This window comes from Puma concolor, chromosome D3 (assembly GCF_028749965.1).
Source record: "Puma concolor isolate L17-30 chromosome D3, mPumCon1.1.hap2, whole genome shotgun sequence".
NCBI lineage: Eukaryota > Metazoa > Chordata > Mammalia > Carnivora > Felidae > Puma > Puma concolor.
In genome coordinates, this window is record NC_141678.1 from 26993945 (window position 1) to 27019925 (window position 25981).

At 53.6% G+C, this 25981-nt stretch overlaps 1 protein-coding gene across 3 annotated transcripts in view; it reads right to left on the reverse strand.

Moving 5' to 3' along the window:
• KIAA1671 (KIAA1671 ortholog) overlaps window positions 1–25981 on the reverse strand; it is a 202616-nt gene that overhangs the window by 9853 nt on the left and 166782 nt on the right. For all 3 annotated transcript variants that reach the window (XM_086682205.1, XM_086682206.1, XM_086682207.1), the window contains 5 exons: window positions 11388–11506; window positions 7363–7618; window positions 4458–4632; window positions 1949–2073; window positions 399–532 (listed from right to left, as the gene is read on the reverse strand). In XM_086682205.1, coding sequence (XP_086538331.1) covers window positions 399–532; window positions 1949–2073; window positions 4458–4632; window positions 7363–7618; window positions 11388–11506 — 809 coding nt within the window. The remainder of the gene's footprint in view (window positions 1–398; window positions 533–1948; window positions 2074–4457; window positions 4633–7362; window positions 7619–11387; window positions 11507–25981) is intronic.

Genomic DNA, 25981 nt, shown 5'->3' on the forward strand with positions numbered 1-25981 from the left:
TGTGTTTTTATTTTTATTTATTTAAGTGTTTATTTATTTACTTTTGAGAAAGCGAGAAAGAGACAGCGAGTGGAGGAGGGGCAGAGAGAGAGGGAGAGAGAGAATCCACAGCAGGCTCTGAGCAGTCAGCACAGAGCCCAACGTGGGGCTCAAACCCACGAACTGTGAGATCATGACCTGAGCTGAAACCAAGAGTTGGACGCTTAACCAACCGAGCCACCCAGGTGCCCCACCTCAGTGTGTTTTCAGACATCAGGCTGCTGAGAGTTCCAGTGATCAAAGTTCTGCTTCTGAAGGGAGAAAACAGTTGAAACTCTCTTTCTGTTCTGTTTTAAGCACCCCCCAGAAGTGCATCCTGAGTCTGGGGTTGGGGGGGCCTCATCCGCAGGACCCCTCACCTGTCGTCCTTCTCCATGCTGGAGGGCAACACACGACTGCCCAGTTGGAAGGGGGACTTGGGGGTCTTGGGCTGGGGGGTCCAGCCTGGGGTCTCGCTGGGACTGTCTGCCTCTGGCCTCTTGTGCAGCTGAGCCTGGGGAGAGAAGAGAGCCGAGTCTGTAACTGCCTCTGGTCTGGGAAAGGGTCCCATCTGATGGCATCATCGCTGCATGGTGACAACAGGGCCCCCCAGCATCTGAACTGGACCCAGGCAGGAAACACAGCCTGACCTCGGAGGCTAAGAGAAACTGGAGGCCAGGCCTGTGGTCCATGCAGCCACCCTTGACCACTAGGATCAAAGGACCACCATCAAAACCCCACACAATCATGTTGCCTTTGATGGAAAAGTCACCATTTGCATGTTCTCAGGTCAGGACGTTCTATCTCCTTTAACTTCCCGAGAACCTGGCCATGGAGGTAATGGCCTCATCCTGCAGAGGACGTTCAGCTCTGCCAAGCTCCTTGGTCCTGTGTCCACATGAATAAAATGAGGCTTTTTCACCATCGGATTCCCGCAGGAAAAAAGCAGGGTGCATTTTCACCCATTTTTGGAGGGCCTGGCTGGGGACGGGGTGACAGTACGGTGGGCACAGGGTTCTGAACCTCGGGGATCCGGGGCTGGGACAGTGGCAGGTGACAGCTGTCTCTGAGGCAGCTCTGGGACGGCCCCCCTCACTACCGTCTGCCTCACGGCTCTGTGCACAGGACGCCCCCCGTTTGGGCTCCACCAGGCCTGACATGACACACAGTAGCCCGCTTTCCCATTTCACAGAGGAGTTGTCGAAAGGTCAGAGCTCAAGCAGTTCGCCCAGAGTCACAGTTTTCGTGAACTGGCACCCGGGTCTGCCCACCCCCACCCCCAACTCCAGGGCTCCTTCCAGAATGAGCCTGCTGGCCTCCCTTGATGGTAACTGACGACCAAGCGTCGCCTGTGGCCAGGAGTGACCCCAGCAGGTGTGGCTGCCACCGGGCTCGAGGAACTCGTGCTAACCAAAGCAAACGGACTGCAAGGGCCTCGTTTTCACAGGGCGCAGTGGATCTGAGCTGTGTCCAGGGACCCAAGGACTGGCCTCGGGAGTTAACGCACGCGTCCACCTGGGAGCCCGGAGCCTTTCACCACCTGCTATGTTAGGCCGCCCTGTAAGATAGCGTTTGCTCCAACGCTGGACAATAAAGCCAAAAAACTAAGACATTGCCATGTTGAAGGCCTATAAAATCAACCACAGGCACCAGCATGCATCTGCCGTATACTGGCTTCTTGTTCTTGCAACAAATGACGCGGACTGTGGCACGTGAGGCATCACCGGGGGAAGCCGGGCGAGGCACGCAGGGCAACGCCCTGTACTATTTTCGCGACTTCTTGTGAGTCAAACGGTTTGGAAAATGGAGAGGAAGGAAGGGAGGGAGGGAGGGAAGAAAGGCAGAGAAGGAGGGAGGGAGGGAAAGAGACACGGGACCCGTTCTCTGCACTGCCATGGTTGAGGGTCATTCCGGGTGTGAAGCGTGGTACCTTTAGCACGGCCGGGTCCATGCCTGGAAACACGGGCATCCTCTGGGGATGGCCGGTGGGGGTCCTCTCGGCCCTGTGTGGCTTCTCCTCCTCATCGGACTCTTCCCTCCTGGGAGATTTCTCTTCTGTTGCAAAGAAAAGAGCACGAGGTCATTGGCGGCCAGCAGGTCCCCCGCACACCGTCCCTCACGTGGTCCTCATACCGGCCCTGTACGGAATGGATCACTGGCCCAGTTTACAGACGAGGACAAACTCAGGTGCCTCATCAGTGGCAATACAGTACGATGGGTGCTCTCCTGGGAGAAGGGACAGTCAGACCCACCTCCGGGCTCCCAGCTCCTTCCAAGTCAGGGAGAGAGAAGGAAGTCCTTGGCGGAGAAAAGGACACAGAAATGCTTTCAGCCAGCAATGCGTGCGGCCCGTGCTCTTAAAGGACGGGGTTGGGGGCTTCGTGTGTCTTGTGGGAGGCCGGCTCAGAGCTGGACCAGGAAGCTGCTTCCTTTAGCCCAAGCCCCCTTTTCAGGGACTTAACTGCATGGCCATGCTGCAGCCTCGTAGGAGACACTTTCGGGGGTGCGGACTGTTTGTCCCCACTCCTCCAGGAGTCAGGAGCGAGGGGCTTTAGCCTCCCGGGGGGGCCCTGGCACGGGCTTGGAAGCAGTGAGGGGTGCAGGGAGGGGCTGGGGAGGAACCAGGCAAGGTCTGCTGCTCTGGACCCCCCAGGCCATGCAGGGAGCTGGGGTGGGCTCAGAAGGCATACCCCCAGGCCTCCCCAGCCCCAGGCTGGCTCCTCAAGGCTGCTGGGAACCAGAAGGATGCTGCCATGTTCCAACTGGGGGTACTGGTGTGCTTCTGTCCCCACACTGTTGTTGGGTTTTTTGTTAATGTTAATTTATTTTGAGAGAGAGAGAGAGAGAGAGTGTGTACATGAGTCGGGGAGGGGCAGAGAGAGAGAGGGAAAGAGAGAATCCCAAGCTTGTTCTGCACCATCAGCACAGAGCCTGATGCAGGGCTTGATCTCACGGACTGAACCGTGAGATCAGGATCTGAGCTGAACTCGAGAGTCGGATGCTTAATGGACTGAGTCCCCCAGGTGCCCCTCCCACATTGGTTTTTATTTGCTCCAGGCAGCTCGGTGGAGTTTGGCTCAGAAAACCCAGGAAAGTGTGCAGAGAGAAGTCTTACACCCCACTGTTGGCCATGGGTGAACCCCAAGAGGACGAAGGCCCTGCAATGGCGTGTGTGGGACTAACTGCTGTGTATGTGTAGAGTGGGGGGGGGGGGTCACCTGCTATGGTTTCCATTATAAGAAGAGATTTTGCTTCTTCATGCACCTCCATGGCTCCCCAGCCACAAAGTCGAACTCCTTAGCAAGGAATCACGACTGTCCATGAGCTGGCCTCTGCCCGCCTCTCTGGCACGATCCCTGCTATTCCCGGCTTGAGCCGCCCCAAACCACTTAGGCCCCTGACACACACACAGATGTTCTTTCTACACACCTGCCCCTTTGATCCCATTGATAGTTTTGTCTGGAATACCCTTCCCTGGCTAATTCTTGTTGGCTTCTTAAGATTCAATTCACAGGATTCAACCAAAGAAGTCCTCAGAGGAAAATGTGTAGCCTTAAATAACTTGCTACAGGGGCGCCTGGGTGGCTCAGTCAGTTAAGCGTCTGACTTTGGCTCAGGCCATGATCTCACGATTTGTGGGATCGAGCCCCGCGTCGGGCTCTGTGCTGGCAGCTCAGAGCCTCGAGCCTGCTTCGGATTCTGTGTCTCCTTCTCTCTCTGCCCCTCCCCTGCTCACACTCTGTCTCTCTCTCTCAAAATAAATAATAAACATTAAAAATAGTAATTATAATTTATTAGAAACAAAAATGGCAGATGATAAATAGAACTGATGTTCCAACTCGAGAATCTGGGCTCAGACCAGCAAACAAATGGAAAGAAGTCTGAGTAAATTTAATAACGGTAAAGGCAGAAACAGTAAAATCCTATTAAGTTGTGCCTCTGTCCTTTGCAACCTGTGCAGCCCCAAATTCACAGGTCATCCTGACAAAAGCCTTTTTCACCTGGTTTCTAATAAGGTCTGTAGAGTGAGAGAGCACAGTTTCCTCTGTAACTGTGTTCTTTTTTTTTTTTTTTTTTCATTCTATTTGGGTTTATTTATTTATTTATTTATTTTTTCAACGTTTATTTATTTTTGGGACAGAGAGAGACAGAGCATGAACAGGGGAGGGGCAGAGAGAGAGAGGGAGACACAGAATCGGAAACAGGCTCCAGGCTCTGAGCCGTCAGCCCAGAGCCCGACGCGGGGCTTGAACTCATGGACCGCGAGATCGTGACCTGGCTGAAGTCGGACGCTTAACCGACTGCGCCACCCAGGCGCCCCTGTAACTGTGTTCTAATATCCTACAACCGATAAGGGCAGGAAGTTCTGCTCAGTGTCTAACCCAAATCCATCCTGCTGTTCAGCGTGGTATCTGGGCAGAAAGGGGTGCATGGCATACCCGTTGAGTCCTTGAACATCCACGCACTGTCAGCCTCGTCCTCCAAAGGAGACCTGCTCTCCGACTCGCTGACTCGGCTGCGCCGGAGGGCGTGGGAGATGGGAGCCCGGCGGCGGCTTCTCTTGCTGAGCTGCACCCGGGTCTTGAGGGCACTTGAGTCGAGGACTGAGGTTTGCTTTGGGAGCGGCAGGGAGGGGGAAGGAGAAAAGCACGGGGACCATTAACTGAGGGCACCACCCGCGGGAGGCGTGCGTAGCTTCCCTGATGCCCGAGATGCTGTTTAGGTGGTATGTGGGCCACCTGAGCCCGGGAGCCTAAATCTCTCTGCGAAACATACCATGTAGACTGGTCACAAGAATCCAATGAAGGCGGAACGCCCTAGCACGGAGCCAGCCACCTGGTGGAGAGGAATGCAAGTGCCCTTCCCCTCCGCGTGACACCTTGGGAGCAGGTAAGCTAGAGCAGCGCTTCGTATAGAGCAGGAGCCTGATATGTGTTTGTTTGCTGGTTGAACGAATAGCCGAATACATCATCTCACCGAATCCTTGTAGGAACCTTGTCCGCGCAGGGCCCATGAGCTGAGGCACTCTCTGCGTGGTCCCCCCTTTGCTCACGATAATTCAGGGCACAGGTAGGGGCGGGCAGGGCAACGCGCCTGCACCAAGCACTCGTCTGCAAGCGTCACGCTCCGAGTGGAGGCAGGCAGACGGTCAGTGATGCTTTCCGAGCTCATCACCTCCCACGGTGCGAGGGCCGGGGATGCAGACCACCCAGGTAGGCCCAGCATAGAGGACGGGCAGTCACTCATTCGGGGATCGCCTGGGGGGGATGGTGGTGAAGCACTCAGAGCTCTGTGCTCAAGCCCCACTCGTTTCAAAGCTTAGCTGTGGGACCTCGAGCGGCGGACTTCACCTCTCTGAGCCTGGGTGTCCCTCTTTGTAAAAAGGGGACCCCAATCATATCCGCTTCCTATGGGAAGCTGGGAGAATTCAGTGAGCCCAGGTATGGAAAGCCCTGCTTTCACACAGGGTCTGAAAGGCTCCCACAGGCAAGAGCTGTTACCGGCCAGCTCGCGTGCTTGCCTGCAATGTTGGTCTCTCCCTCTCAGGTCTACCTTGGAGAAATTCCATCACCCAAGGCCTTGCTAGACGAGCGATGACGGGCTAATTTCAGTGAATCATTTCCCAGTTGGGAAGTGGCACACACCACACCGGGGACAGGAGGAGGGAGCTAATGTTTGTGCACCTGCCTCTCAAATTGGTCACAATGGCGTCCAGCGGTGGGACCTGATGGGGCTGGGGCAAGAAGGGGAGACACGCAAGTCACAGAGCCAGTGTTTCAGACTCAGAGACAGTGGGGGCGGGGGAACTACCGAGAGGGGTGGCTGGTTGTGATTTCCCAGGGCTGCTCTTGCAGCCACAGGCTGGGGCTGTGGGTCTGGATACCTTAGTGTCGCACCTTCCCTTTCAACCTCCAAACAGCCCCCACGGGAGACCCAAATTGTGGTGGGCAGTTCATGGAGACCTCAGTGTGCGTTCAGCCAGCTGCTGGACCCGTGCTCGGGGACACCTGCATCTGAGCCACTCAGTGGCCACTTTCGTTCCCTAAGCTGCAAAATGGGGCAGGAATTTTTGCCTCTTGGGGTTACTGACATGTAAGCAGTCCAGGGACTGACACTCAGGGACCAGTGGCCGCTGACATTGCTGTTGATATTTATAATGGCCACTGAGAAAGAATTGCTTAGGGTTCTAGAAGGTTAAATCCAGAGGATTATGTCACAGTGACATCATACGAGCACGGAAGCTACAGCAATGCTTGGCGCATAGCTTGAGCTCAGTTAAGTGTTTGTCGAATGAATAACTGAATATATCACCTAACTCAAACCTTAGTCCATGTTTATATAGGGGGTGGCCCAATGGAGACTGAACTTGTGTCTTTCCCGTCTCTGCCCTTCCTTACCCAGAGGTGCCATCGAGAGACCCGGACCATACTTAGGAGGGGGCGCTCCCTCTGAGGACCCAGAGGGAGACCTTTCTCCTCAAGCAGCAGTGTTCCTTCTCTGGGGAGAATCCGGGCCGCCATCCCTAAGAGTATAGGCCAAGACAGCGGCTTGCCTTTACATTTTGCATCATTTAGATGATGCATCCACAGGAGGGTGGGCAGGGGATAGCCCTAATGTCAGAGAAGGACAACAGTAAGACTTCAAAGTTTGAAAAGGAAAATGTCCCTGACCCCTGCAGGGGGGCAGCTCCTGCGGGAGGGAAGAGGACAGACGCTGGTCCGGAAGGGGCTGGAGCAGGATGCTTCTGGGCCTGGGTGGCTGGCATCCAGGAGGCTGGGGACCCACATAAGGGCTGTCTGTGCTGGGGGCGGGGGGGGGGGGGGTGGGAGGGGTGGCTCTGCTTCCTGGAACTGCTATTATGCATTTCTAGAGAGACTGGGATCCCCCAGGACCAGAGACACATCGCACCAAGCCAGACCTCGGCGTGGACACCCAGCAGGATGGGTCTGAGCAAACTCCAGACTCGGCATGCCGGGAATGGCGAACTCAGGCAGACCCCCCTCAGACGTCCTGCTGACCTAGCAGGTACGGGCTACGATCGGTTTTAACGTGAACACACGCGATCACATTTGAGGTCATGGAGCCCATCGTGCTGGTTATCAGCGGATGAGGAAGCCAAGGCTCCGAGAGGTGAAGACATTTGCGGGCATACGGTAGGTCCCAGCTACAGGCAGACATCGGTCCCATCTCAAAGACTGTGCCCTCTGCACCTGCCACGGGGAGGGGGGGGGGCGTGGGCACACAGATTCTACCCCCGGGAGGGGCAACTGGCTGGGAGATGGTGGAGCAGCCCTTTCAGAAGGAACGACTCTTCCCGATGCACGTTCCCACTTCCTGACTCACATCAATGAAGGAGAAGTCGTCCACGCTCTTCGCAGGGCAAGCGTCCGGCGGGGGCAGCCCCTCCGTCCCATCGGTGGATTCCAGGTCAGTGCTGGATTGGTCCACGCTGGTGCTCCGCTGGTCCCTGGAGCCGCTGTGCTGGTCCCCGGCCGAGGTGGCCTCCGTCTGGGAGGACAGGGAGGACAGGCGGCTGCCGGGCAACTGTTTCCGCACCGACACGGCACTGCTGTCTGGGGACGGGGACTCGGGAGCCAGACTACGAGAAAGGAGGGAAGGGAGATATGATTGTGCAGGTGGTTTCAGAGAACTGAAGTGCGAGCAAAGGAAGCGGCAGAAAGCAGGTTTGGGGTGTGTTTTATATGCCAGGAAACAAGACCCAGGACATCCCTGTGGGATAACCTTTCTGGGCACAGCCAGGTGCTGCCCATGATGCCCCCAGAACATTCCACAGGTGTGGAATGGAAGGGGTCAGTCTTGCCCCGCTCAAGACCCTCCGACCCTGTACTGGGCAGGAGTGAGGGAGCCACTGGTTACACGCGGCTACTGGGCCATCCCCATGTGGCACGTGTGAGCCCAGAATATAAAGTACATGCGGGATTCCCAACACTTTGGATTAAAAAAAGAGAGAGAGAGAGAGAATGTAAAATACTGATTACACGTTGAAATGATAACATCTCAGATCTGGATTCAATAAAACAGTGTTATTTAAGTTGAGTTGTCAAGATTAATTTCCACCTGGTTTCTTTTTTACTCTTTTCACGTGGCTACGAGAATATCTTAAGTTACCCACACCTCACCTTTGCGGCTTGAGCTGTATTTCTGTTGGACAAGCGCTGATGTCAATAAAAAAAAAAATCGCCAGCAGTCACTTGAGGAAGAGTGGGAGGTGGGGGAATCTTCCACGTGGCTCTATTCATTCGTTCATTCACTCAGGCATGCATGTGATCAAGATTTACTGAGCACTTACTCTGTGCCAGGCACTATGCTAAAAACTGAGTCCCTGAATCCTCTTCCCAATCCTGTGAGGGTCACCGTCTGATCTTGAAGCCACCACAAGGCCATCAGGTGGGATTCGCCTCAGGAAATTAAATACTGATCCCACTAAAGATGAGGAAACCGAGGCACAGAGATGTGAAGTAGCTTGCCCAAAGGGCCAGAACGGACTCTGGAATCCATGCCCTTGACCCTTCTCCGACTTCCGGAACGTCTGCCCGTGGTAATGTATTTAAGTATGGCTTGGATAACTGGGACCACATAAGATAGGAATTTATAAATCACTTAAGCCAAAAAAATTAAGCCATTAAATTAAAAAGTCTCCCCCCTCCCATTAAAAAGACACCAAAGTCAAGAGCATGGGAGAGCTATCCGGGAGGAAGGGCAGTCAGGCACCCAGACACCATCACTGATAGAAGGGGTCCACAGCCCTAGAAGCTGCCCGAGCTACACCCCTGAGCAGAACCTCCGACCCAGGTGTACTGGTGGTTCACCCCGGGGGGCACAGCCATGCTCTGTCAGCTCTGGGATGATGTTACTCCTCGGAAGGGGCAGGATGTTGGGGTATGGGTGGGACTGAAGCAAGTCCCCGAACCATGAGGGAAATACCACCAAGGAGGCAGCAGATGGCACCATTGCCCAGGGCTGGGGGCACAGCGGCTACTGGTCCGGCCAGGGAGAGGGCGCTGCAGTGCCTCTGGGGAACAGAAGGGGGCGTCCACCCACAGGAGAGGTCCCAGGTCCCCCAGGCCGGGACTCACCTGGCCTTAGGTTCTGGGGGTAACAGAGGCCCAGGGAGCGTGAGAGACGCAAGACAGAGACGCAGCCTTCTGCGTCCCGAGGGTTCTTGCAGGAAATTTAAGTTAAGTCTAGTGACAGGTAAGTAGGCTCATTAACAAAACACATTTCAAGGGTTAGGGGAGAAAAGGCTTTCACAGGAGCTTTAAGAAACCTTTGCTTCCCTTTTTCGTCTTCGTACCCATTCTTTTTTTTTTAATGTTTATTTATTTATTTTGTGAGAAAGAGAGCATGGGGGAGGGGCAGAGAGAGAGGGAGAGAGAATCCCAAGCAGGTTCTGAGCTGTCAGCACAGAGCCCGACGCGGGGCTCAAACTCACAATCCGTGAGATCACGACCTGAGCTGAAGTCGGCTGCTTAACCGACTGAGCCACCAGGCGCCCCCCCCTACCCCGCTGCCATATACCCATTTTTACTTCCATCCACCTCCACCCAACTTTTATATCAAGGGCTGTGGGACGTTACCCAGTAAAGGGTTGTGACCACCTCCCAGCTGAGAAGGCGGGGGAAGCAGGTGGGAGACCTGGGGCTCAGTCCACCCCAGCCCCGGGCATGCCACCCACAGGCGAGAAAACTGAGTCGTGACACAGCTGGCAAGGGGCCATGCCGCAGTCAACCCAGGTCTCTCTGACTTTAAAAGACCACGCGGCCCTCACTGTGGTCACATGACCACGTGATCCTGGGGCCCCCCGGCTAGGGAAGACATGAGCTGAGAACACGGCCTCGTCCACCCCAGATGTCCCACCCAAGACAGAGAAGAAATATCGTATCTTTAAAACCACAAACAGGTGCAGTGAACAGGTACTCCTACTATGTGCCAGGAAATCTGCTGATGGCCGTACAGATTTCCCTCCCAGCCACCCCCTGTGATGGGTTGCCTCAGCCTTGGCCTCCGCAAGACAGGGCGACAGGATTAGATGTTAACACCTTCACGTGCTTACAACAGTGCTTGGCTCAATAAACTCTGGCTGTTTTTATAAGCGTCGTTCCCTTCCCACAGAGGAGGAGGACCGGAAAACCGGGAAAACGTAGCTAATTTAGCCAGAGTCCCACAGCCAGCGAGGGTAGAGCTAGAACTCAGAGGTGCCTGCCTCTTGTATCCAGGCTGTTCTTGATAACCTGAAGCCTTCTGCCACAGTCAAAACCAGGCAGACCTCTGAGGGCCCTCCAAGCCATTAACTGGGGCGATATTCTCTCTCTCAAAAAATAAACATACTAAAAATTTTTTTGTATAAAAAGGGGGTGCATGGGTGGCTCAGTCAGGTAAGCGTCCTGACTCTTGATTTCGGCTCAGCTCATGATCTCATGGTTCATGAGTTTGAGCCCTGCATCAGGCTCTGCACTGCTTGGGATTCTCTCTTCCTCTCTCTCTGCCCCTCCCCTGCTCTCTCTCTCTCTCTCAAAAAATAAATAAACTAAAAAAAAGTTTAACTGGGGTGATATTAAATGCAGACATAGCTAATAAGGCAACACGTATAGTACGTTCCTAGATTTGTAAACATATCCAGATATGGTGAAAAAAGTCTAGACAGACATCTAACAAAAAACACTGATGCCCTCATTAATGATCTGTGTGCTGGGATGATAGGTGTTTTTCATTTTCTTCGTAATTTCTTTCACTGTGGTAAAACACACATAACATAACATTTTCCATCAGTGACATTTAGCACACTGTGCAACCATCACCACGATGTAATTCGAGAACTTCTTCGTTCCCCCAAAAGGAAGCCTGCTACTTGTTAATGTCAGCCCCTACCTACCTACCTACCCCCAGCCCCTGGCAACTAACCTACTTTCCATCTCCAAGGACTTACCTAATCTGGACATTTCATACATTATTTTAAGATGATTTGTATGTTCTGGGGCGCCTGGGTGGCTCAGTCGGTTGAGCGTCCGACTTCGGCTCAGGTCATGATCTCACTGTGAGTTCGAGCCCCGCGTCGGGCTCTCAGCTGACCGCTCAGAGCCTGGAGCCTGCTTGGGATCCTGTCTCCCTCTGTCTCTGCCCCTCCCCTGCTCGCACTCTGTCTCTCTCTTTCTCAAAATTAAAAATTTTAAAAAACAAATGAAATAAAATAATTTGTACTTTCTAAATTTTCTTTTTTACAACAAGAATGGATTACTCTCGTACTTACGCACAAAACAGGTTCTAGTTATATAGAAATGAGGGGGCAGGTGGGCCACACTGCCATCCAGGGGCCCCACCTCGCAGCCAGAAGCCCTGGGACGCCCTACCTCTCCCCGCTCTGGCGCTGGTCTGTCCACGTCCCATACTGGCTGTCGGCTTCCTGCACGAGGGTGTCGGTGTCCTTGGCTTCAGGGGGCCGCCTGGAGAAACACTGCTTCAGTTGGTCCTGTGGGGACAAGCCAGAGGGGAGATTTCTATCAGGGGAAAATGCTCAGAACCTGGTCCCCAGCTGACACAGATCACATGGCATTGCCCCTGACTCAAACCCGCCCCAGCTCCCGACTGTGCTCAGCGACGGGTCCAAATGTCTGGGGTGGGCATTAGGGCGAACAACTGCGCCAATGTGCCCGAGGCATCACAGGATGCAGGAGCGTCGGTGCTGAAGGCAAGCAAGCATCTCAGTCGGTGCTGAGATGAAGGTGTCACCCTCCCCAGCACGCTGCCCGTCCTCAGGGCACCTCTCCGCCTGGCACTGCAGGCGGGATGATCTTCTCTCCATCTCCAGTCTCCCAGGACTTGTCCACCTGGTAGGGATGCTCCCTCACCCGTCCCCCGCCCCAGGTTCCCATGGCCACCGGCTTCCCATCTGCATCATCCAATATGGCATTCGTGGAGCATTTAACTGTGCCCAGCGGCAATCAAGCTGTGTGCACTTTGTCTCGCTGAACAGCAATCCCATGGTAATCTTTATCACAATCCCTGTTTTGCAGATGGGAACACTGAGGCTCAGGCCGGTCGAGTGACAGGCCCCAAATCAAACAGGCTGTGCACGGTGAAGTGGAACCCAAACCCGGGCAGGAGGCTGGGACCCCACATCCAAACGGATAACCACGGCACCCCAGGCAGCCTGGATCACTGGGTATTCACTACCTACTCAGTTGCTATCTCTGCCCTCGGCCGGGGCGCTTGGAAGGAGTGCTGGCACATGGTGGGCAGTCCGTAGACCTCCACTAAGTGACTGAACTGCTGGCTTCCCCCACCTTATTCGCTTTGGCAAGTTAAAAGCCCCTTCCCTGCTCAACAACCTTCAGTGGCTCCCTAGTGCCCTCCAGCTGAAATCCCAACACGCCTTGTAATGGAGCCCCAAATTTCCTCTCCAGTGTGCCATCTCCTGCCCCAAACAAATCCTTCCTCCCACCCTCCCGGACCTCCCCACTGAGTCCCACACAAGCCTCCCACATCCCAGCCTCTGTGGTTTTGCTTGCGCCCCCCCTTCTTCCTCCCATCCTCCTCAGCCAAAGCCATTGCAACCCACGGCGATCTCTCCTCCTGCCGAACCCTTCCTGCCCATGCTGGGCTCACTGTGGTACCAGCTAAAGTTTGACATAGAAGGTATTTCCTCAAGAGGTATTTACTGAGCGCCTACTATGTGCCAGGCACCAGGGAACCGGGGGTGGGGGATCGCAGCACAGCAGACACAACCCCTGAGGTTCTGTGACCCAGCCGATGTGCTCTTCAAGGTCAAGATGCTCCATCATCTTAGTTTACACGCTACGCTTTTCCGCGGCTTCTGCGGAACCGTCCTTGGCTGAACAAGCTTATAGGGTCCAGGAGAACGAACACAGGCCCGGGGAAATGCTTATTAGCTGTATGACCTCAGGGTTTTCACTTGGGGCCCAGAGAAGCTACAAGGGTCCAGTGAGGACACGGTCGCCAGGCTAAGGGCACGGATGCCAAGGACAGGACACATGTGACGGCTCCTATGCCTACCCCCTTCCCCATTCTCTTCCTCTCAGCTTTTGGGGACACTTGTGTGCCCCACAATGCTCCAGGGGATGCTGTGCGGGGATATATGCAAGAATGGGCATTCAGAAGAAAGCCTTCTGTCACCTCACAGACGGCCACACTCGAAGACCCTAACAACAGCTAATGTCCGAACACCCCCAACACCACTGCCTGCAGAACGCTTTTCTTTGACGAGGTAACAAAATAACACGTGTTTGTTGTAAAACGTTTAGAAATGATAGAAAAGCGCAAAGAGTAACACCCCTCATCCACTGAAAACATTCTGGCATAGTCCCATCCAGAACTTTCCCTGGGTCAATTCATCGACATCCTTATCTTTTTTCTTTCTTTTTTTTTTACGTTTATTTGTTTATTGAGAGAGAGAGAGTGTGTGTGTGTGCGTGTATGGGAGGGACAGAAAGAGAGACAGAGAATCCTAAGCAGGCTCTGCACTGTCAGCACAGAGCCCGACGGGTGGGGGTGGGGTGGGGGGGCTCGATCCCGCAAACTGCAAGACCATGATGGAGGCAAATTCAAGAGTCGGACGCTTAACCACCTGAGCCACCCAGGCGCCCATCCACGCCTCATCTTTAATGGCTGAAGATCCCACTGGATGCACTCAGCACCGTTCGTTCATTTAACCAATCCCCAAGTGTTGGGCATTTAGGTTGCTGAACATTTCTCCCTGTTATAATCAACAACATGACGAACGTCCTCGAGGCTACGGTGACACATGTCTGTGATTATTCCCACGGAAGAGACTCCTAAGTTTAGAATCACCAGGTCAAGGGGTGGCATATTTTTAAGGCTTTGGCTTCTGATGAGCGAGCCAGTCTTGGGACAGTCTGCCCAATCTCCAGGCCCATGGGCAGCATGTGGGGGTGGCTGTCCGCACGCTTTAGGGATGAAGTCAGTCCCCGCTCGGGGAAACTGGGGACGTGTTTGCCTTGAGAGATCACCTGACATTCTCAGATGCCCTGGACCCTGAACACAATTCTCCCTGGGGCCCAGGAATGGAAGTCGCCATCTGAGCACATCCCCAGCTGCTCACTGTTTTTCAAAGATGTCACAGAATCAGACATTCCCTAACTTAATCCCCTACACGGGTCAGATGCAGAAGCCAGAGGCTGGGGCCTTAGGGGGTTGCTGCCGGTGGCCTCGGCGTCGCTGTCCTGAGCACTTTGCAGACAGCTGCACGCTGGTTACGGGGCAGCGTGTGCCCAGCGTGGTGGGAGGCAGAGGGGTGACGGCTCTGTGTCACAGCTCAGGCAGAAGGGGGGTGCTGCTGTCTCCGCTCTGTCTCAGCTATGTGGCCTGGCCATGTGACGCCACCCTTTCAAGCCTCAGTTTCCCCATTAGAAAAACAGGGGTTGTTTTGTGGCTTCAAGGACATAATCTCCGGAAATCACCAAGCTGAGGGGACAGGAGCTGCAGGTGTTCAGAACCATTTTCATGTCCCTCCCCCGGAAGGACGGGGGTCTTTCATTGCTCAGGGGTGGAGAAGGGAGGTGGAGGTGGGGCCTTTGGAAATCAGAACGGCCAGGTGGGTAGGATGCCGAGGGTGGAATCAGGGCAGGAGAGGGGGGCTGGATGTCAATGGCGTTCAGCAACGACACGTAGGTCCCCATCCATCCCGGTCTGTGGGCCCCCCTGAAGGGATTTAGGATTTACACTCAGGGATGTGGAATCACCACAGGCAGGAATACACGCTTTCTCCCTGCACCGCCTAATGCCAGACTCGAGATTCCCCAGGGCAGCACCCCTGACTCCTCTCTCCCTCACTCCCACCATCAAATCAACACCCAGTCCTTCAAAGTCTCCTTCCAGAACATTCTGTCCGGCCTTGGCCAGCTCCAGGGTCTCCCTGCCTCCCTCACCTCTGGCTCCTCCTATTATACTTACAAAACCATAATCTGGGCCCGCAAGGTCCCTGCCAAAGCCCTTTCATCGCCCACATCCGTCAGGCTCAAGTTCAAACTCCTCAAAGTGGCTTGTGGGATCATCATTACTTGGGCTCCTTCCCCACCATCTCCTGCCCATCCTGGGCCCTCCCACTGGCTGCTCCCCCCTCATGTGCCCCCGGCTACACTCTCTCTCACCTCCAGACCCACTGGAGCAGCCACCGCCTCCCAGCTAACCTTCAGATTTCAACTTTGAGGGCTCTTCCTCCAGGAAGCCTTCCCTGAACTCACCCCTACCAAGGCTGGCTCAGAAGCCCCACGGCTCTCACCATGCCCTAGATCTCAAGTCTCTATATCTGTGCTGGGCAATACATAGCTGCTAGCCACATGTGGCTATTTAAATTTAACGTAAATTTGTTAAAATTAAAAAATACAAAGGATTCAGTTCCTCGGTGGCACCAGCCACATTTCAAGGGCTCCATGGCCACATGTGGCTACCATGTTGACCAGCACGGATACAGAACATTTCCATCACTGCAGAAAGTTCTAGTGGACGGCACTGCTATAGAACTTCCCACAGTGTAATAATTAGAATTGACCTCTTTTCAGTCTCCCTTGGACGTGTCCTGCTTCTGGAGCCAGAATGTCTGGAATCATTACACAGTAGCTGTGTGATCTTGGGCACGCTACTTAACCTCTCTGTGCCTCGCTGTCTGGACCAAAGAGCAAACGTTACATATTTGGCGGAATGCCATCACAGTCACCACTCTTCAACACAGACCCCCAAGTTTGGAGTAACTCAGGGGGTAGGATTATCTAGGGGGATTCATCTTGTAAATGAGGCTTAAGAAAGCGAGCTGTTTATCAGCACTTTCTCCAATGAGTATCCTGGGAACCTTGCATGCACTGCAAATTATTCATGGCTCCTCCCTCTGGCAGACCCTCACTCAAATCAAGTGAGGCCTGAGCTTTGCTCCCCGGGTTGCGAGGCCTCGAGATCAACCACCAAAAGGCCCCAAAACTCTAATAAAAACTTTCCCAAAGTCAGACTTTTAATTAGCTTTAAGGCAGGATATTCTTCCAATTCAGGCCTGCCTCACCAGGCTGCTACAAAAACCCTCACCGTCCACAGGCAAGTAGATGCCGACAGTACACATGACAAACTAATGAATGACACACGTGTGTCCCAGTGAGTCCCCCATCTGGAACACGTGCCAGTCTTTTCTGACGTGCGTCCCCGATGGACAGCCACCCGATGCCCACAGCCGCATTTCAGTTGTCATTTGTCACATGAGGATGACCAAATCTTATCATTTAAAGTGAGAAGGACTCGGGGCGCCTGGGTGGCTCAGTCGGTTAAGCGTCCGACTTCAGCCAGGTCACGATCTCGCGGTCCGTGAGTTCGAGCCCCGCGTCGGGCTCTGGGCTGATGGCTCGGAGCCTGGAGCCTGTTTCCGATTCTGTGTCTCCCTCTCTCTCTGCCCCTCCCCCGTTCATGCTCTGTCTCTCTCTGTCTCAAAAATAAATAAACGTTAAAAAAAATTGTTTTTAAAGTGAGAAGGACTCTTGAGTCAATTCGGTTGACCTTTCTCAGATGAGAAACTGAGGCATAGAGACAGGAATTACTGTCTAGCTTTTAGTTTTCACAGTGAGCGAGAGGCAGTGCGGGCACCTCTGGGACACAGGGTTCCTATCCCATGCTCCTTCCAGCCCCCAACATCCACCTGCCCCCAACTTTCCCAGGATGCTTCAAGAGGCTCTGATGAGGAAGTGTATGCAAAAATGGGGAAATGTGCGTGGAAATGCTCTCAAAAATTTCAAGAACTTGGCAGGTTTAAAAACCACTTGCTTGGGGGCGCCTGGGTGGCCGACTCAGCTGAGTGTCAAACTTTGGCTCAGGTCAAGATCTCCCGGTTCGTGAGTTTGAGCCCCGCGTCGGGTTCTGTCCTGTCAGCACGAGCCTGCTTTGGATCCTCCGTCCCGCTCTCTCTCTGCCCCTTCCCTGCTCACTCTCTCAAAAATAAATAAACATGAAAACAAACGAAAAAACCAAAACACTTGCTCGGACTAGGAGCTCACCAAGTCCCAAGCCTCAGGTGCATGAAGACCCTGGGCCCTTGTCTTATAAGCAAAGATGACTGTCTTAGCCCAGAGCCCATAATGGATAACTTCATAATAGCCACGCTGGCGAGGCCAGGCTAACACACACCTTTAAGGGCCATGTTTAAACATGCCATAACACACATCCTGAAATTTAAAAACCTGTATATCCCTCGAGTCAGCAATTCTGGTTCCAGAAATTTATCTCAAGAAAATCATTAGACACACTTGCCAAGATCTATGAACATGAAGGCTCCCTGCAGGAGAGCAAATATTGCAAAGTATTGGAAATATCGTTGCAAAATACTGGAGACACCACTGCAAAATCTTGGAAATGACCTAGATGTCCAGTAAGATGGGGATCAGTGGAATGCAATCTGGTGTATCCACACAATGGAATAAAGACTGCCAGGGAAAATGATGCTCAGAAAGAAATGTTTACTGTCAGAGAAAGATACCTTTCTTATACTTGCAAACATTTAAAAAAAAAAAAGGTAACACAACGGCACGTGTGTATGTGTCTTATGACACCGGTTTCGTAAAAACAAACACATAAACGTACAAGGAAGGTCCCATGGCAAACCACTAACAGTGGAACTGTCTGTGGGGGTAACAGACAGGAGTGATAAACAGGGTGTTTATTACTCATAATGATTTTATTTAATATCCAAACTTGTAGTTTTATATCCCAGTACAATCAGACAATCAAATTAATAAAATGAAATAAAACCCATTCAATCCCGCCTCCAATACGATCGTATTGCACACGCACCGTGAGTGAAGAACAAATCAGAAATCTTTATGTGTTAATCCGTATCAGAACCGGGCAAACCTTTTCTATGCAAGGTCAGATAGTCAGTCTTTGGGGCCCTGGGGGCCATTCAGTCTGTGTCCCAACTACTGGGCTACAGGCAACATGTCAGCGTGTGTGGCTGTGTTCCAATAAAACTTTACTTACAAAACAGGTGGCTGGCGAGATTGGGCCCCACAGGCACCTGGCTGATCCCTGATCTATGATGCGCTTTGGACGGCAAGCTGCGTGAAAATGGGGACTGTCCCATCCAGTGCTGCCCCCCCACCAGCACTTAGAACGATACCCGGTCTATGGCAGTTGTTGAATAAATATTTGTTGGAGGAAGGTGTTTCCAAAGACAACTTTTCTTTGCAGTGGGTACGTGCGAACTTAACCAAAAAAGCAACGGCGTTAGGGAGGAGGCGGGGAGAAGAGAAACTACCACGCCTGCGTGTATTCTGGGGTGTCTGACACGTCCACCTAGGAAAAGAACCCTGAGTCAGGACGGCGCTCAGCGGCTCAGCTGACAGGGCAGTTCGGAGCAATTCAAGATGTGCAACCCCTCCCCCGTCTGCAACTCTACACTGTCAGCTGCGCAGGGCGGCTGGCTGGTGACACCTGCTCCGTCTCTGCCCCTGAGGGCCCGCAGCGCCTTCCTCTCTCGCGCTCAGGTCAGCCTTACACAACCGAGAAATCAGAGCAACGTCAATGTCGAGGGTGAACACTCCTGAGGGCTGAGGGCTGGCGATGTACTCTTCCATTCTGCCATCTGTGTTCCCAGACAACCCTATGTGGTAGGAATGTCACGGATCCGTTTTACAGGGGAGGAGACTGAGGCCCAGAGAGGCGACCTGCCATGCCCGAGGTCATGGAGTTACGTGGTGGGGAGCTGGCATTTGAACCTGGGTTTGCTTGGCGCCCAAGCCGGTGCTCCCCACAGCCCGTGCTGCATTTCCTGGCCCTGGTCTGACACAAGAGCTTGTTGGGGTCCTCTGCGATCATTTCACAGATGAGAAAAACCAAGGGCCGGAGACGGGGAGGGATGCCCGCCAGGCCTGGCCTGCAGGGTTCACGACTCCCTGGCCTGTGCCTGTCACTACAGTCCATCTCTAGCAGCCTCTGTCGTGGGGTCGCAGGCCCAGGAAGGGGAGGAGGGCGGGGGTGGGGGGCGGCAGGTCAAGGATGAGCTGGAGTTGTCACATCCACACTGTGTCCGCCCCGGTCCAGGCTCTTTTTAAAAAAAAAAATTTTAAGTTTATTTATTTTGAGAGAGCGCGAGCAGGGGAGAGGCAAAGAGAAAGGGAGAGAGAAAATCCCAAGCAGGCTCCATGCTGTCAGCGCAGAGCCCGATGAGGGGCTCGACCTTACGAACTATGAGATCACGACCTGGGCCAAAATCCAGAGTCGGACAGTTAAACAACTGAGCCACCCAGGCGCCCCCAGGCTCTCTTCGTAAGAGCACTGTCCGTCTTACTTCAGTCTGCTCTGAACCCCAAGGTCCAGAGTCCGCTCTCCTCGCCACATCTGCTTATCCTCACCCGTCCCCCCCGGCCCCCACCCCCACAGCCACAATGACGCCCAAACCCACCATGCACCTTCCCACCACGGGCCTTCGCCCATGCTGTTCACTCTGCCCAGCCAGGTCCCACACGTCAGCTCCGGGGGGCGGAGGAGGGGGGCGCCTGACCTAGCCCAAGTCTGAGTCCTGGCCGGAGTTTTCTCCTTGAGCCCCGATCTCGGCTGGAGGTTCTCATCACTTGTGGGAGTTGTTGGATGCTTGTCCCTCCAGAGATAAAAAAGAATCTCCAAGATGGGGAGGGGGGCGGGTGGGAGTTGCATTTTCTTCTCACCTTTGGATTCACAGTGCTTATTTACAGGACCTGGCACTTAGTAACTGCTCAATACATTGGAAGGAAGGCAGGAAGGGAGGAGGGAGGGAAGGAGGGAAGGACAGGAGAGGGAAAGACAGGAGGAACTCGATGGGGAGTGGGGCCGGGCAGAGCACTTAGAACATGCCCAGTGCTGCCAGCACATACTCACACAGTGTCCCCTCCCTGTGGACTCCCCGCAGGGGATGTCCACAATGCCACCTAGGGCTACAGCACAAGCCAGGCTTGCCCCTGCCCTGCCCAGTCGCGTGGGGGTGGCACTTCCCAGGGAAAGTCGGTAGGATACCAGCTGCTGAGCCCTCCCAATGGGCTCCGAGAACAACGGTGCAGGTATAGTCAGGTGAGGCCAGGTGTGGTGGCCTGGATGGGGGCATGTCTCAGGGTGTGGGCTGGCCACCTGGCCACAGTCCACTCGGGACCCGCCACAGGCATCATCAGTCAGTGGGGCAGGAAGATCTTGAGGTCATCTCGAAGGTTGGTGGCAAGCTTGGGGTGGAGAAGGGAGGCCAGAGCGAGCGAAGGACAGAGACAGACGGGCAGACGGAAGCAGACAGAGGAGCAGCAAGAGAGCAAGAGAAACCACGGGGACACACACAACCAGAGAGCGACACATGGGCAAGAGTGACCGAGAAGCAGAGGAGGATGTGTGCCCGGACCTGAGGGACCCACCTGGACTGTGGCTCTGAGGTCCCGCCCACAGGGACACACCTGTTCTGGTCTCCATCCCCTGACCTGGGGTCATGGGCACAGATACTAGTCTCAGCCATGGCTCCCCTCTCTTGACTCTACATGGTCAAGCCCCTCCCTTCTCTAAGGCTCAGTTTCCTTTGGGGCTAGATTAGACCCAGTGGTTATAAACACTCTTTGGATAACCTAACAGCCCCTGGTGGTTAGCAACCCTAAACCACAAACTTGTAGGTTGCAGGTGTGAAATCGACCTACTCCACTAACCTCTGTCAAGCTGGAGGCAGGACAGGTCCTAAGACTCGGCAGAAAAGAGGCAAATCCAGCCCAGCCTTTTGCTGGCTGTGACTCGAACATCTCCAAACCCCGACTTTCCCATCTGTGCGGTGGGGATGGGGAGGATGCCCGGGGTGTTGGGAAGATTCTGGGCAATGTCTGGTGAGAGCTTGCACCTGGCCTGATGATGGTGATGTCCACTGTTTGGCTCCCCCCAAAACATATCATTTTAACAAACACTGTTAATAATGTGCTATCTGGCCCTCATGAGGCCAAAGAGTCCCACCGCTCAGCTGGGGGCCGGAAGGAGCTGCCTCAGCCAGACCCCAGAGTGTTTCCCTTGACCTGGCCACGAGTCGGCCGCTCCTCTCTACCACGAAACGCAATGAGCTGGACCCCAGCTCGGCCCAGCAGACCTACTGCCCTTCGGGGCCGAGCCCCCCACCAGGGTGTGCCGGCTGCAAGGTGATGGGTCTGGCAGAGATACGCCGTCTCCACGGGACAAGTGCGTCACCCAAAGTGACAGGAACACACGTCTGCAGCTGGTGCTTGGGAGAGGCGTGTTTGGTTTCGGCTGGGAATGCCCGCAAGACTCCAGAGCGAGGGCTTCCTGGCTCTCCTGACGGCCTCTGAGGCTATACATAGAAATGACAGCTGGGCTGGGGTGGGGTCGGGGGGCCCAGGACTCGTGAGCCGCAGAGGTGGGGTTCCCCCAGACTCCAGAAGTCCATGACACCCTAGGGCCCTGCTCTGGATGTCAGAGGTGGTTAAGAGGTAGAAATGAATGTAATAACCGTAAACACTTAAGGGGCACCAACCGTGTGTCTGGGAACAAGTCAATTCCTTACGTGGGTCATCTAGTTCAATGCCTAGAACAGTAACACCACCAACAGACACGTATATGGCCCTGCCTGCCTGCCCAGCGGCCATATTTTGTCCACTCAACCACCGTAAGAAGCAGGTAGAAGATGAGGCACAGAGAAAGAAAATTGCCCAGGGTCCCATGAGGGAGTGGAGAAGCCCAATTCGAACCCAGGTGGTCAGGCTCCGAGTCTAGGACCTGTGACCCCCACTCTGCCAACTCCTACTGAAATGCCACCCAAGAGATGACCCTCTGGAAGACTTCTTGGTACAGTCTGTCAGCCGCTGGCCAGAATGTGTCCTTCAAACACAGCTCAGGCATCACCTCCTCCAGGAAGCCTCTCCTGACTGCTTCCATCTGCACCTGGGCTCAGTCTCTCCTTGGGACCCATGCTCCACCACCCCCCCCCCCCCCCGCCATGCTCAGCCCATCACAGACCTTAACAGGCTGGGCTGTGCTTACTGTTTGTCTGACTGTCTCCTCTAAACTGTGAGCTCCCTGAGGGCAGGCACTGAGGCATCCATTCACCCTCAAACCCCAGCGTCAAGTTGAGATGGCCACAGCGTTCAGGAAGCAACTGACGATGGATAGACGGATGAATGAATGAATGAGTGAATTCATAAATGATCCCCTGCTCCCTTTCTAATGCCCATGAATGATATTACTGTTTACTCAGACTCTTGATACATCTTCAGACCATCTGTTTTTATATATGCCCTTACATTTTAATTTTTATTACTTTTAAAGACAAACTCAAACACCATGTTCAGGGTGCAAACTGTGAAAGTGGATTTGTTTAAGGTACAAAATAGGAGAGATTAATCCAGGGAAGGAAGACGATCCTCCAAAAACAAGAAACCTTCCTGCAGGGGGCAGGAGAGAAGAGCAGCATAGAACATTCTAGAAGTACTGAGATGCCCTTTGCGTGGAAACAGACAAATTCAGTTCCCCCCCCCTTTTTTTTTCACTTTTGAACATTTATTTATTTTTTGAGTGACAGAGAGAGACAGCATGAGTGGAGGAAGGACAGAGAGAGAGGGAGACACAGAATCTGAAGCAGAATCCGAGCTGTCAGCACAGAGCCTGACACGGGGCTTGAACTCACGAACCGTGAGATCGTGACCTGGGCTGTCGGACACTTAACCGACTGAGCCATCCAGGTGCCCCTCAGTTTCCCTTTTAAGTCTAAGCTTCTGTCAATAAAAGATGTATAGTTCTAAGGTTAAGATGCACCCAGGGAAAAGAGAATTTAGGGTTTTTAAAAATGTGTTTAGGGGCACCTGGGTGGCTCAGTCGGTTAAGCTCAGGTGATGATCTCGCGGTTCACGAGTTTGAGCCCCGCCTCAGGCTCTGTGCTGACAGCCCAGAGCCTAGAGCCTGCTTCAGATTCTGTGTCTCCCTCCCTCTCTCTCTCTCTCTCTCTCTCTCTCTCTGCCCTCCCCCCACTCGTGTTCTGTCTGTCTCTCTCTCTCAATGAATAAACATTAAAAAAAAATTTTTTTAAATGTGTTTAACCCAAGTGACAGAACAGCCATGACCCAGAATACTATACTACTTAATTGTTAAAAGTAAGTGTTAAAAGAGATAAGGCAGATATAAATGCACTGATCTGAAACGCCCCCCTTGCCCTTATTAGCACATGAATGAAGCAAGGCACACAGCAGCAGGTGGAAGGGGGCTGCCATTTGTCTGTGAGGAAAAAAGCATATTCTTCTATATGTAAAAACACAAATATATGTGGATATTTGAAAAGGCACAGGATCCTGGAGAAGGACACAGGAAAACTATAACAACACTGGTCTCTGGAAGGGGCGGTGGGGGGCGGGGAGACCTATTTTTTATTCTACCTCTTTTTGTTTTTTGTGGGTTTTTTTACGTTTTATTCATTTTTGAGACAGGGAGAGACAGAGCATGAACAGGGGAGGGTCAGAGAGAGGGAGACACAGAATCCGAAACAGGCTCCAGGCTCCGAGCTATCAGCACAGAGCCCAACGTGGGGCTCGAACTCACGGACTGCGAGATCATGACCTGAGCCGAAGTCGGACGCTTGACCGACTGAGCCACCCAGGCGCCCCTATTCTACCTCTTTTTGAATTTCGTCACATTTGTGGTTAGTAATAAAAAAAAAATAGACGTTCACCATGTACAATTCCGTATAAATAGATAGTTGTCTTAGGCTTCCTTGCGTTTCTTCCTCATGGGACTGGCTTCCCGCCCATCCTGACTTGGCTCCTTTTTAAACAGTCTAAGCCAAATTTGAGTTCTTTTTTTGTTGAAACATCACACGTCGAAACGTCCCTGTCATGTTTATTTCAGGCCGGAGCTCGACTTGTCAGGTGACGGAACTGTAGCCCTGACACATAGGTGTGGACCTGACGAACAGGCAGGAGGCTGGGTGTGCCTGTCCACTGCCTCGGGTCCCCACGCCTCGTCCCCGGGGCTCCCGGCGTCGCTCCCCCCGCAGGACAGGACACGCCAGCAGCTCTGCGGGATCTGTGGTGGAGAAGCACATCCCGATGTCCCAACATGGCCGTGCCACTCCTGCTCCCGGTGGCTTGTCCACGAGCTACGCACACAAGCACACCAATGTGCACACGTATGCCAAAGGACACGCACGAGCAAATACACACAAATACATATACACAAATATGTGTCTGCAAAACAGACACATGAATGCAAAAACACAAAACATACGCACACAAACATACACACACAGATGCATGCACGCAAAACACACATGAATATACACGAAATACATAGTACACACACGCAAAGAACACATACGACGCTAAACACTCGTGCAAAAACACGCACGGAAATACACAACTGTACACAAACGTACAAACACACACACACACACACACACATACACACACACACACACACACCCAGGGATGTTCACAGTAGCGCTGTTTTTGGTGACAGCAAAAACCCAGGTGCCTTGGCATAAGGGCATCTGACGCGTAAACCAGGGGTTATCCCTCCAAGGCAATACTGTGTTGCCATTAAAATCACCAAAGTCGAGGAGCACCTGGGTGGCTCAGTCTGTTAAACGTCCGACCTCGGCTCAGGTCATGACCTCGCGGTCCGTGAGTTCGAGCCCCGCGTCGGGCTCTGTGCTGACAGCTCGGAGCCTGGAGCCTGCTTCGGATTCTGTGTCTCCTTCTCTCTCTGCCCCTCCCCCATTCATATGCGCACACATTCTCTCTCTCTCTCAAAAATAAACATTAAAAAAATTTTTTTTTTTTAAATGGAAGTCAAATTTTAAATGCTGATATGGAAAGGTGTCAAGGCCCTGGTGGATAAAGTTAAAAAGAGCAAAGGAGCAGAAAAGTCTGCCTTAAATTGCCCCCTTGGTCATCTTGGGCCCTATGATTAACAAAGGTGTCCTATCCCAGATACCTTAGGGCCTGAGACAGAGGAGGAGGGGGAGTGGGCACATAGGGTCCAGGGTAGTGGGTGACACAGGGCTTCACGGAGGGTGTGCGACATGACCCTGAAAGGTGGGTCAGATGTGGCCAGTAGAGGATGAACAGAGAAGGCAGCAGGAAGCAGAATGTCATCTTTACTAAGAGCCTGTTCTCTTGTGGCACCAAGCACAGGACAGGCACAGGACGGCCCTGTCCGTCCCATCCAGCCTGCACAGCGGTGCTGCACGGGAGGCCCAGCACCCTCCTTGCTGACAAGGGACTGGTGTGCAGAGAAGGGGAGAGCTCAGAGCACGGGACCTGAATGGAGCGCCTCTTCCTTGGGCTGGAGCCCAGGCAGGGGTAGGGGCCTAGCCGGGAAGTTCACTGTCATCCAATGGGCACGGTGGCTCCTTTGTTGAACACCCAGGCCTGGTGGAGGAAGAAAACCAGTTTGGCTGGGCTGACATTCCATCGCTCTGGACAGAGCCAAGAGCTCTGTTTCCTTCTGGTGCCCAGCCCAGCCTGTGGCTTTGTTCAAAGACCCTGCCCAGGGCCCAGGGTGCTGGTTGTTCTAACTCAAAGCTAAGCCCACCCCCTGCTTCCTGATCCTGCCCTCGGTAAGCCAGAGGCCCTGGAAAACGCCCCAAGTCAGGGATCTGCCTTCTGTGGTGTTCTTGTCTGCTCAGCACATGCATGACTCACTGGGTCTCCAGTTGGTGACAGTGCTCACGGCTTCAGCTGGGGGTCCAGGATGCAAGGGTCAGGCCCCATGCAGCACTCAAAGCAGCTTATCAGCTGCCTGAAAAAGACGGGCCCACCAGCAGAGCCCAGAGAGCAGTTCGGGCAGGGCAGACACCACACCTCGGTCAAGCCCACAAACAAAACGAAAGACTCATTGGAAGGAGCTGGGGCCCATGCAGGCTTTTGGGGACACTGGAGAAGCCCAGAACGTCCTCGGGGTCAGAGTTCACTTGGCAGGGCTTAGGAAGTCAGACTTGGTG